This window comes from Rhineura floridana, chromosome 4 (genome assembly GCF_030035675.1).
Source record: "Rhineura floridana isolate rRhiFlo1 chromosome 4, rRhiFlo1.hap2, whole genome shotgun sequence".
Classification (NCBI taxonomy): domain Eukaryota; kingdom Metazoa; phylum Chordata; class Lepidosauria; order Squamata; family Rhineuridae; genus Rhineura; species Rhineura floridana.
The window spans coordinates 92959650-92976968 of NC_084483.1; the positions used below are offsets into that span (position 1 = coordinate 92959650).

The 17319-nt window shown below is 43.4% G+C and overlaps 1 protein-coding gene across 1 annotated transcript in view; it reads left to right on the forward strand.

Moving 5' to 3' along the window:
• The first annotated feature begins 16370 nt into the window (after positions 1–16370).
• SLC35F1 (solute carrier family 35 member F1) overlaps positions 16371–17319 on the forward strand; it is a 341749-nt gene continuing 340800 nt past the window's right edge. Inside the window, exon 1 of the mRNA XM_061623697.1 lies at positions 16371–17151. Within this exon, the coding sequence (XP_061479681.1) occupies positions 16994–17151 (158 nt within the window). The 5' untranslated portion in view covers positions 16371–16993. The remainder of the gene's footprint in view (positions 17152–17319) is intronic.

The window sequence follows — 17319 nt, forward strand, 5'->3', positions numbered from 1 at the left end:
TTTGCCCTTGTAGAACCCAGCAGGGAAGAGGAAGGGAGCAAAACTAGAATTAGTTGGCTCCATCTGACGTTGGGCCTGGCTCTACCTAGGGTTGGTCTCTCTGTCTTCTGCCCTACCAGTCCCACTGGGCACCAGCCACCACTGCCATGACGTATGCAAGTCCTCCCTCCATACACATCTTGTTGGTGATAAAAGATAGAAGAGGGAGCATAGCTCTGTACTAGGGCACACACTGTCTGTGCAGAAGGTCCCAGCTTCATTCCTTGACATCTTCAATTAGAAGGATCAGGTAATGCAAAATTGTCCTCTGCTGGAGACCATGAAGAGCCACTGTGAGTCTGAGTAGGTGACACTGTGGTGGATGGAACAATGGTCTGATTTAGCCTAATGCAGCTTCCTCATAATGCACACTTCTCTAGTAGAGGATACAATTCTAACAAATATGAATTCAAAGGAAGGAATTAAAACAGACCTGTAGTAAGATCAAGCATTGTAATCCTTTTTAGCTATACATACACAGTTATCGTGAGTCATAAAATAAAATGCCAACTGTAGGAAATGTTTTCAGACACTTTGAGAAGAATAGTCACACCAACATATATTGCTTGTCTTCTGAAAGTAAATGCTTTGAAAGAATTGCTGTATTACTATAAATACTTGTAGTGGTGCTTACATTGCATTTTCATTTTCTTCTCCAGACAGCATGAAAGCCGCTTAGTCAATGTTTTTGTTGTAGATACACAGCGTCAGATGCAAGTTTATAGTCCTTCTCTCCATGGCTCTCCAAAGCGTTATTATTAATGTTATATGTCAAGGAAATACTCAGCCAGTGCAACAATGCCCTCTAGAAACAACTTGCTGAAATAAAGTATAATCAAGGGAATTATTATTTATAGAAAGGATGACTGGTGTTTAATTGTTGATAATGTCTATAGAACAGGAATAATAAACCTTTGGCTCCCCGGTGGTTGATGGACTGCAACTCCCATTATCCCAGAACATTGCCCACACTGGCTGGGGCTGATGGGAATTGCAGTCCAACAACATCTTGTTTGCTGGTTTGTGCCATTTGTATGGTTAAAGTGTTGGACTAGGACCTGGGAGACCCAAGGTTCAAATCCTCACTCAGCCATGAAGCTCCTTGGGTAACCTCAGATCAGTCACTATCTCTTAGCTTGTTGTTGTAAGGATGAAACGGGGAGGCACAAACCCATGTATGCCACCTTGAGCTCCTTGGAGGAAAAGTGGGTTATAAATCAATCAGTCAAACAAACAAATAAAAAGTGTGCTAGGCAGCTTACAGTAAACATGTAAAAAAACAACTACTGAAACACAAAGCAAAACAGATCAGTTGGTGGGGAATTGGTGGCAACACAAATATGAAAAACAGATTTGAGAAACAGAGGTCCAGATTACTTACATTATATAAAAGGTCTGGTGAACAGAGAGGTCTTTACCTAGCACTGAAATGACTACAGAGATAGTGCCAGGTGAGCCTCCCTGGGAAGGCTATTCCATAACCAGATTGCAGCCACTGCAAAGTCTTTCTCTCTGGTGATTGCCCACCTCACTTCATTTGGCGGGAGTAGCCAAAGCATGGCCTCTGCAGAGAGATACAAGAGAAGACAATCTTTCGGGTAGACTGCTTCCAAGCCATTTGGGGTTTCAAAAGTTAAAAGCATTACTTTAAAATGGGCCCGGAAACAGTGCAGCTATTTTACACACAGGAACACCAGAAGTTGCCTTATACCAAGCTAGGCCTTTGGTGCATCTTGCTCAGTATTGTCTGTACTGACTCGCTGTGGCTCTCCAAAGTTTTAGACAGGGTTTTCTCACAGCCCTACCTGGAGATGCCAGGGATTGAACCTCGAACCTTCCACATGCAATGGAGATGCTCTACTTCTGAGCTATGGCCTATCTCCAGCAAAGCATATGTGCTGACAAAGCATAGGGATAATATGGCTAAACTGCCCAGTCCTAGATAAGAATTTTGCAGCACGATATCTGGGCCCCACACACAGTGCCTTGCAATAGTAAAACAGGAAGTTACCAGAGTGTGAGCAACTGTGGTCAAGCTAGTTCATCCAATGATACGCAGCTGACATATCCGTCAAAGCTGATAAAAGGCACTTTGAGCCGGAGTCACTGAAGAACAGAAGAGCCCTGCTGCATCAGGTCAAAAGCCCATCTAGCATCCTGTTCTAGCAGTGGCCAAGCAGATACCTATATAGCAAGCCTGCCAGCAGGACCTGAGGGCAAGAGCACGCTCCCCAGCAACTGGTATTTGGAGGCATACTGCCTCCAACAATGGAGGTAGAAACATGGCCATTGTGGCTGGTAGCCATCAATAGCCTCATTGCCATGAATTTATCTAATCATCTTTTAAAGCCATCTAAGTTGGTGGCCAATGCTACCTCTCGCAGGGGTGAATTCCATAGATCAGCTATGTGCTGCATGAAGAAAGACTTTCTTTTGTCTACCCTGAATCTTCCTAACATTCAGCTTCATTGGATGGCCCTGAGTTCTAATATTCTGAGAGACAGAGAAAAAAAATCTCTCTCTACTTTCCCCACACCATACATCTTATGTACTTCTATCCCTTCCCCCTTTGCTCTCCTTTTCTCTAAGCTAAAATGCCCCAGTTGTTGCAGCCTTTCTTTATAGGGGAGTTGCTCCAACCCCTTAATTTACCTGCCCTGTTCTGAACCCTGGGTTCTCAAGATTGCACCCTATGGGTATCATGAATATCATGTTGAACCAATAAAATCTCCCCAGCATGAGTTTCTGCTGTTATAACACTGGGTGCAGGCAGAAGTGAGAAGGATCAGTGCATCCACTCAGTAAGAAGAATTCCTGAATAAACATACTGACTGAAAGCAGCAATATTGTTCATGCTGCTGCTTTCAGTGTGGAAGAAATCACAGAAGGTTATGTCGGGAGTGACCATAGAAAGGGCTGGCACTCAGCTAGGGCCAAGGTCCTAGTAACTTCCTTAGAAAGCATACATAGGATAAAAGTAATTCATATATTTCATCTGTTGTGTGAACCAATGTGGAAGTCCCCTTCTGACCTGAGGAATTTAAAGCAATTAATAGGGTTATTATCAGAGCTACTCCCAGACCCAATATTGTATGCATTCAGACATGGGATTTATATTATTTTTCCTGATTATAATGTAGTGCTTCTGTCCCAATTTCTAATGCTCCTTTCACACTGCAACAGCTGTTGTGTTACAGAACTGTGGGTTTTTCATCAATATACTACTATGGCATGCTAAATTTCAGTCACACCAGGGGCGTGGTGTGACACAATAACAGTGGACATAACCAGACAAGTCACCTCCCCTTTATTTATTTATTTATTTATTTTATTTATTTAAACATTTTATATCCCGCCCTAGTTCTTAGAATTCAGAGCGGCGAACAAATAAGACAATGTCTAATACAAAACAATATACAATTAAAAGATAAAATTAAGAAAATCAATAATACAATAGTTATAACAATTTAAATGTTAACATTAAAAGCTTGAAGAAACAAAAATGTTTTTAACTAACGGCGAAAGACCGTGAGTGAGGAGGAACATCGGATCTCTGGTGGCAGGTTATTCCATAAGATGGGAGCTATGCATGAAAAAGCTTTGTTCCTAGTATTGGAGCGGCGGATTATAAAGGTAGATGGAATGATAAGAGAATGTTCGAAGGGTACTCTTGTCGGTCGTTGAGATTTAAATTCCAGAATACGATTTGATAGATATATTGGTGCTAATCCATGTAGGGCCTTGAAAGCTAATACCAAAATTTTAAACTGGTGTCGAAATAAAATCGGTAGCCAATGAAGTTGATAAAGAAGAGGTGTAGTATGCATTTGTGGACCAGCTCCGGTCAGCATTCTGGCCGCCGCTCTCTGAACCAACTTAAGCGGACGAAGCGATCTAGCAGATAGTCCTATATAAAGAGCGTTACAATAGTCCAATCTTGAGGTCACAAGAGCCTGTGTCACTTGCCTCAAGTCCGACGTTCCTAAAAACGGACGAAGTTGGCGGACTAGCTTTAATTGGGTGAAAGCACTTCTGGATACTGTTGCAATTTGGGGTTCAAGGGTCAAAGCAGAATCTAAAAGAATACCCAAACTCCGAACTTGGGACTTCAGAGGGAGTGGAACCCCATCTAAAATAAGTACGTTTTTAAATTCATGAGAGGGTTTATGTCCAATTAGTAGAACCTCCATCTTCTCTGGGTTAAGTTTCAGTTTGTTCTTGTTAGTCCATTGCTGTATTGCAGCCAAGCATTGGTTTAAGGGACGAACCGCATCTGAAACATCTGGCGGGAAAGAATAATAAAGTTGGGTATCATCTGCATATTGATGGTAGTGTATTCCGAATTCATGGATGATCCTTCCTAAGGGCTCCATATAAATATTGAATAACATTGGAGATAATACGGAGCCTTGGGGAACACCACATCGTAATGGCCAAACCTTAGATGAAAAGTTCTCAAGGACAACTCTCTGGAGTCTGCCCTCCAAAAAGGAGCGAAGCCATTGTAGTACCGTTCCACGGAATCCCAAATTAGAGAGGCGGTGCAGAAGGATGGTATGGTCGATAGTGTCGAATGCGGCTGACAAGTCTAACAACACTAAATAAGTTAGATTTCCTCTATCTAATTCAAGTCGCAGATCATCCACCAGTGCTGTTAACACTGTTTCGGTCCCATGTTTGGGCCTAAAGCCAGATTGAAAGGGATCATAACAGTTATTTGAATCTATAAATGTTTGAAGTTGTGTGACTACAGCTCGTTCGATGACCTTACTGATGAAGGATAAGTTAGATACTGGACGAAAGTTACTGAGAAGTGTAGGGTCAAGATAGGGCTTCTTCAATAATGGAATTACAATTGCTTCTTTCAGAGTTTCGGGAACATGACCTTGTTGGAGTGAAGCATTGATTATCACAGTGAGCCAATTCGCAAGTTCAGCTTTAGACATTTTTATGAGCCATGAAGGGCAGGGATCAAGTAAGCAGTTAGTAGGTTTCATTCTAGAGAGAAGTTGAAGAATGTCATCTGGTTGGATAGGTTGAAAAAACGAAAATTGGGATAACAGGCTGATTTCTGATAGAGTGTCTTTAGATTCTGGTGATTTAGCTACATCAAAATCTGATGGACTATCATTATATTCTACCGTTTTAGCAGAGTCAAAGGAGGAGCGAATCTGATCCACCTTACCTTCAAAGAATGCAGCAAATTCTTGGCAGCGGGTTTGAGAATATACTGTATCTGAATCCGGGTGTTTGGGACGGAGGAGACTGTTAACTATCTGAAAGAGTTGTTTAGGTTGATTTCCGGCTGAAGTAATTGCAGCAGAATAATATGCTTTTTGGGCAGCATGTCTAGCCAAGGAATAGACTTTCACAGATTTCTTGGTTTGAGCGCGGTCAAATGGGCTCCTAGTTTTTTGCCATTGGCGTTCCAGCTTACGATAGGTACGCTTCATTTCTAGCAGTTCTTTAGAGAACCAGGGGGCAGATTTGAGTCTTGTAATTTTTAACGGACGAAGGGGGGCCATTGAATCCATAATTTCGGCCATGGTGTTATTCCAAGAGGAGATCAGAGTATCAATTGGAGTTCCGGTAGGGGGGCATGGGTATTCCTTAAACTTTGATAGGAATACGTCAGGGTCTAATAATCTCTTAGGACGGTATAACTTAATGGGGGTTCTAATTTTGAGAGGTACAGAAGACACAAGGAGGTTAAAACTAATTAAATAATGATCCGACCAAGATAATGGGGTAGAAGTTATATTCTCTATTCGAAGGTCTGAGGTATCTGCTTCTGGTTGGAAGACAAGATCTAGGGTATGGCCTGCAGTGTGAGTTGGGACTGAGATTAACTGTTGTAGCCCTAAGGTGGACATTAAAGATAAAAAATCAAGAGCATCATTTGAGGTGGGGGATTCTATATGAATATTGAAATCTCCCAACACTAAAAGTCTAGGAGAATCCAAAAGTAAACCTGCAATTAGGTTAGACAGGTCGGACAAGGAACGGCTTAGTGGATTGGGGGGGCGATAGATGACAAGAAACACAATGCAATTTTGGTGACCAAGCTTCAGGCAGAGAGATTCAAAACCAGGGGAAGATTGAAGGAAAATTCTAGATAAGGGAATAGATTTACGGTATACTAGAGCTACTCCACCACCACGATGGTCCAATCTAGGTTGGTGGTAGACAGCGTAACTAGGGGGGCAGATCCCAATCAAATTGGCTCCACCTAAATTGGTAAGCCAGGTTTCCGTTATACAGACAATATCAGCCTGTTCATCTAGAATAAGATCATAGATTATTGTCGTCTTATTATTGACTGATCTGGCGTTAAAAAGTAATATTAAATAGTCAATACGTGTCTTTCCTTCTGGGGTAAATTGTCCCTTGTGCTGGTTAACTCGAGTGGGGGTTACTAGGTAACGTGCACATGCCCACTTCTGTATGCCAAAACACCACCCCAAATTTGGTTATGCAAGTGGCAGTGGCATGATCCCTGCTCCATGGGCTCCTGCTGGGAGGAAGGGTGGGATATAAATCAAATAATAAATAAATAAATGATCCCAAGAAAACCGTGGGAAAAATCAAAACATCAAACTCCTGTGATTTTCTGGGTTAATGGGGCTGTAAATGTTGTTTTTTTCTGGAAGCAATTAATACTGAAATGAGCACTTCCTCTTGATTCCTCTAGATTTCCAGAAGTGGTTTTTATGTCGTGTGAAAGATCACCTAAATGCAAAAATTAACAGGTAAGGAAATATCAGGAAAACAGAAGAAAGGCTGTCTGAATGCAGCCTAGAGGATGGGTAGGGACCTCAGTTCCAGGGGCCAAAGGTGGCCCTTCAAGCCTCTCTATGTGGCCCTCAAGACTTTCCAGACATCACACCCTCTCCCCAGACCTTCTTGTGTATTTTGCCCGGCTGAAGTGCATCCTTGACCTCTGATGCTGCCTCTTGCTTGCTCGATGGAGAATAGAGAGGGTGTGTGACTATGTGTAGAAGCAATCCTTTTGTATAAAGGTACATTTTACATTTGTTGCTCTGCCCACTTTTACCTCTTGCTTCACTCACCATTGGCAAGTGGCCCCTAGAAAGTTGCCCCAAAAGGCATGCAGCCCTGGGCTGAAAGGGGTTCCACATCCTTGGACTAAAATAACATTAAATAGACTTAGACTACACTTCATTCTGTTTTCCAGACATTTCCTTACCTGTCAGCGTTTGTGTTTTATGTGATCTTTTGGTGATGTGATATTTGATTTCCTTTGGAGGAGGAAGCACAGGAGACTGATGATGCTTTTGTAATGTTTATTTATAAGTGTACAGGTGGAGCATGAGCGGAAGCACACAGTGCGCACAAGCCATCACTGCTCAGTGCTAGAGCATTTGCTGAAGGTCCCTCCTTCAGTCCCCAGCATCTCCAGGTAGGGCTAGGGAGATTCGCTGCCTAAAACCCTGGAGAGCTGCTGCCAGTCAGTGTAGACAATACTGACCTTGATAGACCAAAAGTTTGGCTCAATGTAAGGCAGCTTCCTATGCTTGTACCAGAGAGCAGATGGGCTGTCCCACATGAGATTTCAAGAAAGAGGCATCCAGCCTTGACGTCTCTGCCTCTGTCTATAGCCCCTTGACACATTATGCACGTTACTGGCCCTGCCTCTGACATCCACATGTTGACCATGGACATCTGAGCAGGGGAGGAGGCATGTGTAAATATACATAGGCTCCCCCAACTAAGACATTCATGCTCAATGAATGCATAGATGTTGTGGGGCAGGGCCAGCAGTGCAGTTTCACTTCACCTGTCAATGCATGGACCTTTCAATGCCTGTTTTTCAACTGATTATTTTGTTCCTTCATTTCACACTGACACACAAATGTCATATCAGCCGCCTCCCCTTAACTAGAGATGGATATAGGACATTATTATTATTTATTATTGTTTTACAGATTTATAAACCGCTTCACAGTGGGAAGCTTTCAAAGTAGTGCGCAATAAAGTAAAATGGGATAAAATACCAAAGATATGAACTCTAAAAGCAATAAATCCATTTCTACAATTACAATTAATATTCTGGAAAATGACTGGGTCATACCAGGGAAAGGTTTCTTAAACAAAACAAAGCAACATATTCAGTGCTGCCTAAACATCAAGATGCTAGATGTGTGTCTAATTTCAGTTGGTAATTGATTCCAGAGGGCTGGAGCTACAACACTAAAAGCCCAGTTCTAGTAGAAACTCAGTGCAACTTTGGGGCATGCAGTAGCCTTACCAGGTAGGGCTATAGGGGGTGAGACGGTCCCTTAGGTAACTTGGTCCCAACTTCTTGTCATCTTTCAAACACTAATTGATTTCCCATTCAAAACATGCAGAGGAATTGTCAACTGGCTCCTAATAATCAGTTCCCATTTCCATCAAGACACATCAGCTGACTATCCTTGGCTATTAAGAAACAACTTCTGTTGCTGGAGTACCAGACATTGATGATGCAATCCTGTCAGGCAAATCCATAGTGTTGGCCCTGTTTTCACAGGACTCCAGCAGCAAACCAACATATAAAGTCCTGACATCCCAGAAGACCTAAGGAGTTTACAGCAGTGATGTTTCTTCACGAAATTCTTTTCCATTCTCTTGAAATATTTGCACCTTTGGCCAATATCTGGTGGGAAAAGCCTTTTACCTTCTCCAGTGATGAATCTCAGCTGGTATAATTGCTGCTGAAGAACACAAATAGTTATACTCCAGCCTGAAATGACTCAAGGCCTTTTGCTGCAAAGATTAATCCACATTATCAACGTGGGACAAAGTGCCAAGGTAATTTATAATATTGTCCTGGGCTAGATTTCTGCAATTAGATAAACTCAGACAAAGCTTTGCATACCTTCTGACCATGGTCTCTGCATGCATGCAAATGCTGGTGGTTTCTTCCAAGGCACAAAGCTAACTAACCCTTATTTCCAGCTTTTAAAGAGAGCCACAACCACTGAGAGAGATCCCTTGCTGACAATAAATAAGCACAGCTCCAGAGAAGTTGTCATTCATTTGTACCGGCTGAAAGCCCAGCCAAATATTTTTATGCTGTGAGTTAACACAAACACTGAAGCTGGTTTTGTGGCCAAAACTCTGACTGGATCGTAGAAACAGATGACCCACAGAAAACATGCTATGCTGCTCCTGTCCTTTAGCAATGTATACATTCTCTATGCAATGGGCTGAAGGCTTTTGCAGTGCAACCAACAAGACCAGGAAGGCAATCTACCAACATTAAGCTCAGAAAATGTATGGTTATGCTGCTAAGGGAGAATCATTTGAGCCTTCAAGTGAGGCAGAAATTGCCGTTCACTGCTGTGTGTGGTCAGCTTAGAGTGGCCACTTGTTTATTGCCAAAACAGAGGGCAAATTGTCTATAATCATTTATATGTATCGATGGAAGCTTAAAATAATTACAATAATTTAAATGGAAGGAAACGATACATGTCACCATAGCGGGGAAAACGGTAACAAATAGCATAACTCTCTTGAGAGGGGAGTGCCTCTGATTCTCCCTACCACAGGCTCTGCCCCTGCCCACTGCCCACTCTGGCATATACTCCCTCCCTGACAAATTCCCTCCAAGACAACGTGGCCCTCAAGGGGGAGAAGCTACCAACTCTATCTCTTTCTCTCCCTCCCCAGTGGTGACCTATCCATTAGGGCAAATGGGGTACCGCTCACCAACTTCACTCTGTACTCAGCCAGCCTGCCTTTGCCTGCCTTCTTCTTTCCAACCAGTCCAGAGGGTGACACTGGCTCCAGCTGCTCTGCTCTAGTTCCATGTATTGTTGACTTCCCTGCCTTCCACCCCACCAGTCCCAGTGGGCACCAGCCTCCACAGACATATAGGTTCTCTAGATAGATGGATGGTTCCCCACTCCTGAACTAAGCTATGGCTGTGCCTAGTACTGCCAAATGGCCATGAAAAGCCAGCTTGGTCTGCTCTTGTGCTCTTAATAGCTGTTGCTATACGGAAATCAGCAGGTGAAGCTTTTCATGCCATGGAGTCATCTTCTAATTGCTGTGGGTCAGCTGGCATTGAAAGCAGAGCTATGGGGCCAACCGAAAAGATCCATCGCCAGTTCCAAGAAAGTGCTCTTGCACCCAAGCCAACATCACTCTGTTGACATCAATGGGACCAAATTGGCTTTCAGTACAAGTAGTCTAGCTTCAGTGGCTTGAGGGTTACACTGCAGGCCCAAATGAGTGTTAATTTGGAAGGCTCTCTTCTTATCAGAGTTGTCCTGTTTGTTGCAAAGCAGCCAGAGACCTGTGACAGAATCTGAACATGGGGGGTTGCTTTTGGTGAGCTGGGAAAAAAAGATTTTCGAGCTCAGCGTGAAGAAAAAACCGCAATGTCTGAGCAGGTTCACTGCATGACAGCAGGTGGTGGTGTATACATAATTAATACATCACAGCTGGTAAGAATCAGGCTAACATTGTAGTCTGTACAATGAAACGTTGAGCATGTGCAGGCTGTTACTGCTCCACTCTCTCAAGCAACCTTTGGAGTCCTGATTCTGAGCACTGAAGTATTGAGAGCATGTAGAATCCTACCCCCAGTAATAAAGAGCTGAAGACCAAACTTATTCTGCAAGCATGGGTCCTTGTGGGACCAAAATGACACTATCCACACACAAGAGGGGAGTACCAGCAGGTTTTTGAGAACTCCAAGATTTACAGAAGTACACAAAAATCTTTATAAAAAAAACCTTAGGTGGGTAGGGAGGGTACCCAAAATCAACTCACTGACAGCTGAATATGTGCAATACAAACAGAATGCTGACTGACTGTTGATGGAAAAAAACAGAAAAGGGGGAAATGGAACAGTCTTCTGGAACAGAACACAGGATGGCTGGTTGGCTGCCACCCTAAAAAGGAGCTCTCCACATTGCAACATTTAATTACAGGTCTCACTTGTCACACTTCTGACATTGCTGGTAAAGTCAACCAAATTAGGAAGCAGAGAAATTGAGCATTGAGATAAGGTGTCCAAGAAAGAGCCAAAATGGTGCATGGTTTCCCCCCCCTCCCATGCAGCAGCACCACCAAAATAGGTTGATTGATAGTGCCATTTTGATGGCAGTTCAGAATTGTAGTCAGTCAGTCGGGAAAAATAAAGTGTTCAGGCTGTTGGAAGGGTGTGTTGACATCCTCAGTTACTACTGAGTGCTAAAGTCTATGGTCCTTGTAGTCTTAATCTGAAGTTGCCACATTTTTGCTCAGAGGGATGCTTGTAGCATTAAATGATCCAGGGCATTTAGGACCAAACTGGACATCACGTGAAATATTTCATGGTCTCCTCATGGGTTTTTTTTTAAAATGTGAAGCAGCTGTGGATTTATGGGCAAAAGCAGGGAAATCTGTTTAACCCTTTCTTCTACTAGAAGGGTAGCTCTTTTATAAAAAAAGGTTGGTAATCAGGATAAATGCTAAGATGATCTCTGAGTGAGTTATGGATGAGTGTATATCTTGTTTGTGTTATGTCTCACACTATAGCTAACATTCCATGTTATTTAGGGTCTGATATTCCAATTGTATTTTATAATGGGGTCTATGACTGTATATTCAACTCATATGAAATGTGGTGTTGGAGGAGAGCTTTGCGCATAGCATGGACTGCGAAAAAAATAAATAATTGGGTGTTAGAACAAATTAAACCAGAACTGTCACTAGAAGCTAAAATGATGAAACTGAAGTTATCGTACTTCGGACGCATAATGAGAAGACATGATTCACTAGAAAATACAATAATGCTGGGAAAACAGAAGGAAGTAGAAAAAGAAGAAGGCCAAACAAGAGATGGATTGATTCCATAAAGGAAGCCACAGACCTGAACTTACAAGATCTGAACAGGGTGTGCTCTTGGAGGTCACTGATTCATAGGGTCGCCATAAGTTGTAATTGACTTGAAGGCACATAACGACAACAAAATGATTGTATAAAGAAATGCAAAACTTTTTCCCTCTAGCTGTTTTCCCACTCAACTTCCCCTCCTCTCCTATATTTGATTTATATCCCAGCAGGAGCCCAGAGCAGCTTTTTTATTTTTATTTATATTATTTATTTTTATTTTTGTTATATAATGTCTCATTTGACCATTGGCCGAAATTGCACTGAGGAGGGAAAATGTACAGAAATCCCTAATGCCGCAGTCCTATAACCGATTGGGAGTAAACCCTATTGTACTCAATTGGACTCTTTTTTGAATAGATATGCCCATGATGGCTATGTTTTACCTTCACTGTCAGAGGTAGTGTGACTCTGAATAGTGGATCGCCTTTTCAGTTGAGACCTTATCCCAGTCTGCATCTGTGTTGGAATTGCTTTTTAATGTTTTTAAACCTTCTTTTTTAAAAAGATTTTTAAAGCTTTAAAAAATGTTTTTAAAGATGTTTTGTTTTAATATATTTTAAAGTCTGTTTTTAGGATGTTTTAAAGTGTTTTAGTGCTTTTGTTTGCCGCCCTGGGCTCCTACTGGGAGGAAGGGCAGGATATAAATCAAATAATAAATTCATAAATAAATACCAGTAGCTGGGAATCACAAGTGGGGTGCATGCTGTTGCACTCAGGTCCTGCTTGCGAGCTTCCTATAAGCATCTGGTTGACCACTGTGGACTAGATGGACCTATGGCCTGATCCAGCAGGGCCTTCTTATGTTCCCATAGCTGGATTTGCCTGTGTCACTTTCTTATTCCAATTAAACAATCATAATGCCATTGGGGGAATGGGTTGGAGGGGACAATGTGGCCCTATCTAAATTAGATTAATTTATGTATTTATTGCAATCATCTATATATTTCCCAATATATTTCCAGGTAACATCATAATACAATTTAAAAGCCACAATAAATAATATCAACATATAAAAAGTAATCAGGATCCTTCCCATAGGATAGATATATGCAGTTACCATCTGATGAATGTAATACATGAACCCACCCTTACCGTCTAAATACCATATGGACTTAGAGATGTGCCTTATGCTTCCTTGGTATAGTTTGAAAGAGAAACTCTATTTTCTCTTCCTGATTTGCTTCCAGAATGATTTATTGTGCAGCTTGAATCTTACCAGCATAGCTTAGCTTTTAATCGACTTGCTGCTGCATTAACTAATTTCTGATTTTGTTATCTTGAGAGATGTGACTGGAATAGTATCAGCCTAACAAGATAAGGTCCGTTTCCCCATTATTTTCTTTTTTGTCTCTGAACATCTAATCTTGGGGAAGAGTGTTGTGTGACTCAAAAGTTTGCATCTTGCTTTTAAAATGCTAGATAGTAAAAATAAAACTATTGTATAATTCACTCTGTTACTTGTGTGTGTGTGCAACCAAAAGAACTGCCACAGGGAATTTAAACATGCAGACTATTCATCCAGTGACTGCAACATCAAGTGTTTAACTTGCAGGTGTGAAGCAGACATCGTTGATCAAACATTCTAGACAGGAATGTTTTAGATTGCATTATCTCAAGCTGCAGTGAGGAGGCAATGAGTGATGGAAATACGATGTGATGTGATGCCAAGTCAGTGTGAACCAGCTTTTCAGCAGGGATCTACAATGGTACACATGCAGGAATATAGGAAGCTGCCGTATACTGAGTCATCTAGCCTACTATTGTCTACACTGAGAGGCAGCAGCTCTCCACGGTTTCAGGCAGGAGTCTCTCCCAGCCCTACCTGAAGATGTCGAGGGTTGAATTTGGGACCTTCTGCATGCAAGACAAGATGCTCTACCACTGAGCTATGATCCTTCCCCTTATGCAGCACAATCCTATACACCAGATGTGGGGAACCATTGGCTCTCCAGATGTGCTGAACTACAACTCCCCTCATCCCTGGTCCTTGGCTGCACTTGCTGGGGCTGACGGGAGTTGTAGTCAAAGGGCCAAATTTCCCCACACCTGCCATACATGTTTACTCAGAAGTAAGTTCTATTGAGTCCTATAAGGCTTAGTTCTGGGTGTGTTCAGGATTCCTTAGTTGGTCTAATTGTGCATGGAAGAGGTGCAGTGTGGACATTAGCATAAGAATGTATACTTTTTGTTTATTTAGCATTAAATTCTAAAGAATTAAAAAATAATATCCTCTGTATGTATTTCTTTAATTCCTCACTGGCATGTTTTAGGATTGTTCCCATTTGTCTGTGATTGCCGAACACTGATAAACTGAGAAGAGTTAGTACTGCCTGATTATTTTTGTTAAAAAATAACAACCCACCTTACTATTACTGAGCCAAGTACAGACAAAATCATGATTAACTCAAGAGGTACTTCAGACTGACATTTAATTACGTGATGAAGGAAGATAAAGAGATGTGGGGTATAATACAGCTATTACCTCATTGTGGCTTGCTGGAGAGGAGACAGTGGCCAAGGTCAGAACACAAAAATCTTGCTCACTTAAGTAGACTTACTTTTGGGTCTTGGGCTGTAGGTCAAGGCCCTGTGGCTGCTTTTGCGAGGTGTAGTATGGCACTGGCCTTTGTGTGTGTGTATTACTGCAAAAGACATCCTCACATGTGTGTGGTATATAGAACACATATGCTTGCTTTCAGGGATGACACCAAGGAGTAGTGGGCGCTACCCTCCCCCTATCCACCAGTATATACAGGAAGGGACATAGCTCAGTGGCAGAGCACCTGCTTGGTATGCAGAAGGTCCCAGTTTCATTCCCTGGTTATCTCCAGGCAGGGCTGGAAAATACTCTCATCTGAAATGCTGGAGAGCCACTGCCAGTCAGTGTAAACCAGGGGAAGGGCGGACTTCAACCTTGTGGGATCTGCTTTGTGTTTTACTAGGTCCCCCTGAAGGCAGATGCATACAAGACAAGAGCATGATCATAAGGCCATGGTGCTTCGGAGCAGGTGCGGAGGGAGCACAGGGATCAGTTTTGAATACCAATGGAGCCTAGCTCACGGGCCTTCCACATAAAACTTCATTCCTGGTTACCCCAGACTTTCTTGATTTCCGCAGTCTAATTCAGGCAGGGGAGAAGACATCTTCCTGTTCTGCAGAACAGCATTGCTGTTGTGATATCTGCACTTTCTGGAAATGACTGAAGACATCCTTGTTCCCATCAGCTTTCCCAGCTGCCATGGGGGTTCATTTGGTATTGCTTTGAAATTTATCTTTTTAAAATTGTTTTAAATTTTTTAAACTGTTTTAAATTGTTTTTAAAAGATATGTTTTAAATTTGTATGTTTGTTTTTGATCTTTTTAGTTGCTGTAAACCGCCCAGAGAGCTTCGGCTATGGGGGGGTATACAAATACAATAAATAAATAAATAAATCTTCCATTCCGTTGCTGTGGTGGTGCAGTTCTTATTACATTTTGTACATCACCTTGAGATACGTGTGGAAGATTAAATACTGCTACTACTCATTGTTACCATTATCTTTGCTATTGTTAAACAACTGGGAGACAGAAATTCTTTCTGATCTACTGAGAAAATTGCCCTGAAATCTACCAGTAAATCCCTTTTGCTTGTCCCTGCTGTTGATACTAATCCTCTGACAGTATAAGGCAGTTTCTTAAAATCACTCTCCTCCAGCTTTCAGTCACAGCATATTTAAACTGTTGCTCCTTTAATAATGGTCTTTGCCATGCCTTTGCTTCCTCCAGCTAGTTGTCCTGGTAGCTTTTAAAATCAGCATTTGAGTAATGTGGCTGCTTGTTGTGCCAGATGGTGTGGGGGTGCCAGTGTGGTGCAGTTTTGGTCTAGGAAACGAGTGGGGAACATTTAGCCTTCCAGCTAGTGCTGAACTACAATTCCCATCAGTCGAGGAAGTATAGCCAATGGTGAGGAATGATGGGAGTTGTAGTTCAGCAACATCTAGTGAGTCAAAAGTTCCCCATACCTAGTCTAGGACCTGGGAGACCAGGGCTCCAGTCCCTATTCAGCTATGAAGCTCACTAGGTGACCTTGGGCCAGTCACTGTTTCTCAGCCTAACCCACTTCATAGGGTTGTTTGGGGGATAAAATGGGGAGAGGGAGAGCCATGCATGCCACCTTGATATCCCTGGAGGAAAGGTAGGATGGATATAAATGTGATAAATAAAATGTGAGTGTAGACCACTTGATGCATCTGACTGAACAGACACTGAGTCCATAAAAGCTTATGCCAAAATCAACTCTTTAAGGTACAGCAACAATATATAATTTAAAAAGAAAAAATGGCACAAGTCATTGTGTCTGCCCAACCTGATCTGCAAGCTAGTCTTGGGTGCTTGCCTCTGTCCAAGGTCGGGTGGTTCTGAAGCTAATCAGGCTTCTGAATGGAAACACCTGAGAGACGGAGAACTACAACTCCCGGCAGACAATTCAGAGAGTGAAGCGAAAACGGGGTGAGTGGGATGGATAGACCGGGGAGGATTACCACCACGTGCTCCCTCTGGGGGGCGCAATTAGAGCTGGAGGCCGGGACTGGCTGTGGGCGTGTGATCGCTTCGGCTCGCTCGCTCCTGTACTCCTGCGTTGATCACCGTGCGTAGAGACAGCTCCCCTCGCCAGGACTGTGCGGCCCGCTCTGCACCTGAGCGCAGCACTGAGGAGGGACGTCAGGCTGGGCTGCGGAGAGACAAAAGAAGAGCAAGGACACCTCCGCGAGGGAGCGGCTTCTTGTGGCTGCCTCAGACGGACGCTCAGCCGCCACCCGCTGTTTGGGAACGCTTGCTGCTGCCGGAGGAGAAGGAGAGGGAGAGGAGGAGAGGAGGAGTCCGCCCCTCGCTCCATGGCTGAGCAGCACTGAGGCGTGCGGCGGCGGCGGCGGCGGCTGTGGAGCTGGAGCCCCGAGAAGCAGCGCTCGAGCCCCCGCAGCCTCTTTCGCGGGTGCCTCCTCTGGACCTTCCGCGGGATTCTTGCTTAAGCAGCCGGGCGGCGCACGATGCGCCCTGCTGCTCGCTTCTGATCGCCAGCCCCACCGCGATGATTTCCCCGGAGCAGCAGCAGCAGCAGCCCAACCATGTTGTGGCGACCATCGAGAACCTGCCGCCCGAGGGCAGCGGTGTTGGCGGCGGCAGGAGCAGCATCTCCGCCCCCTCTTCTGCCAGCGTGCGCCAGAGGCTCAGGAAAGTGTTTAACAGGTGAGCTGGGTTGGGAGGCGCTGCCCACGCCCGTCCTTGCCTCCTCTTCCCCAAGTCGCCTGGCATTGAAGAGAGTAGAGCTAGCCCTATAGACCAGGATTATCTCTCTACTAGGAGAGAAAATACAAACGCAAACATCTTCTGGCTTAAAATTCCTTCTCTTGACCT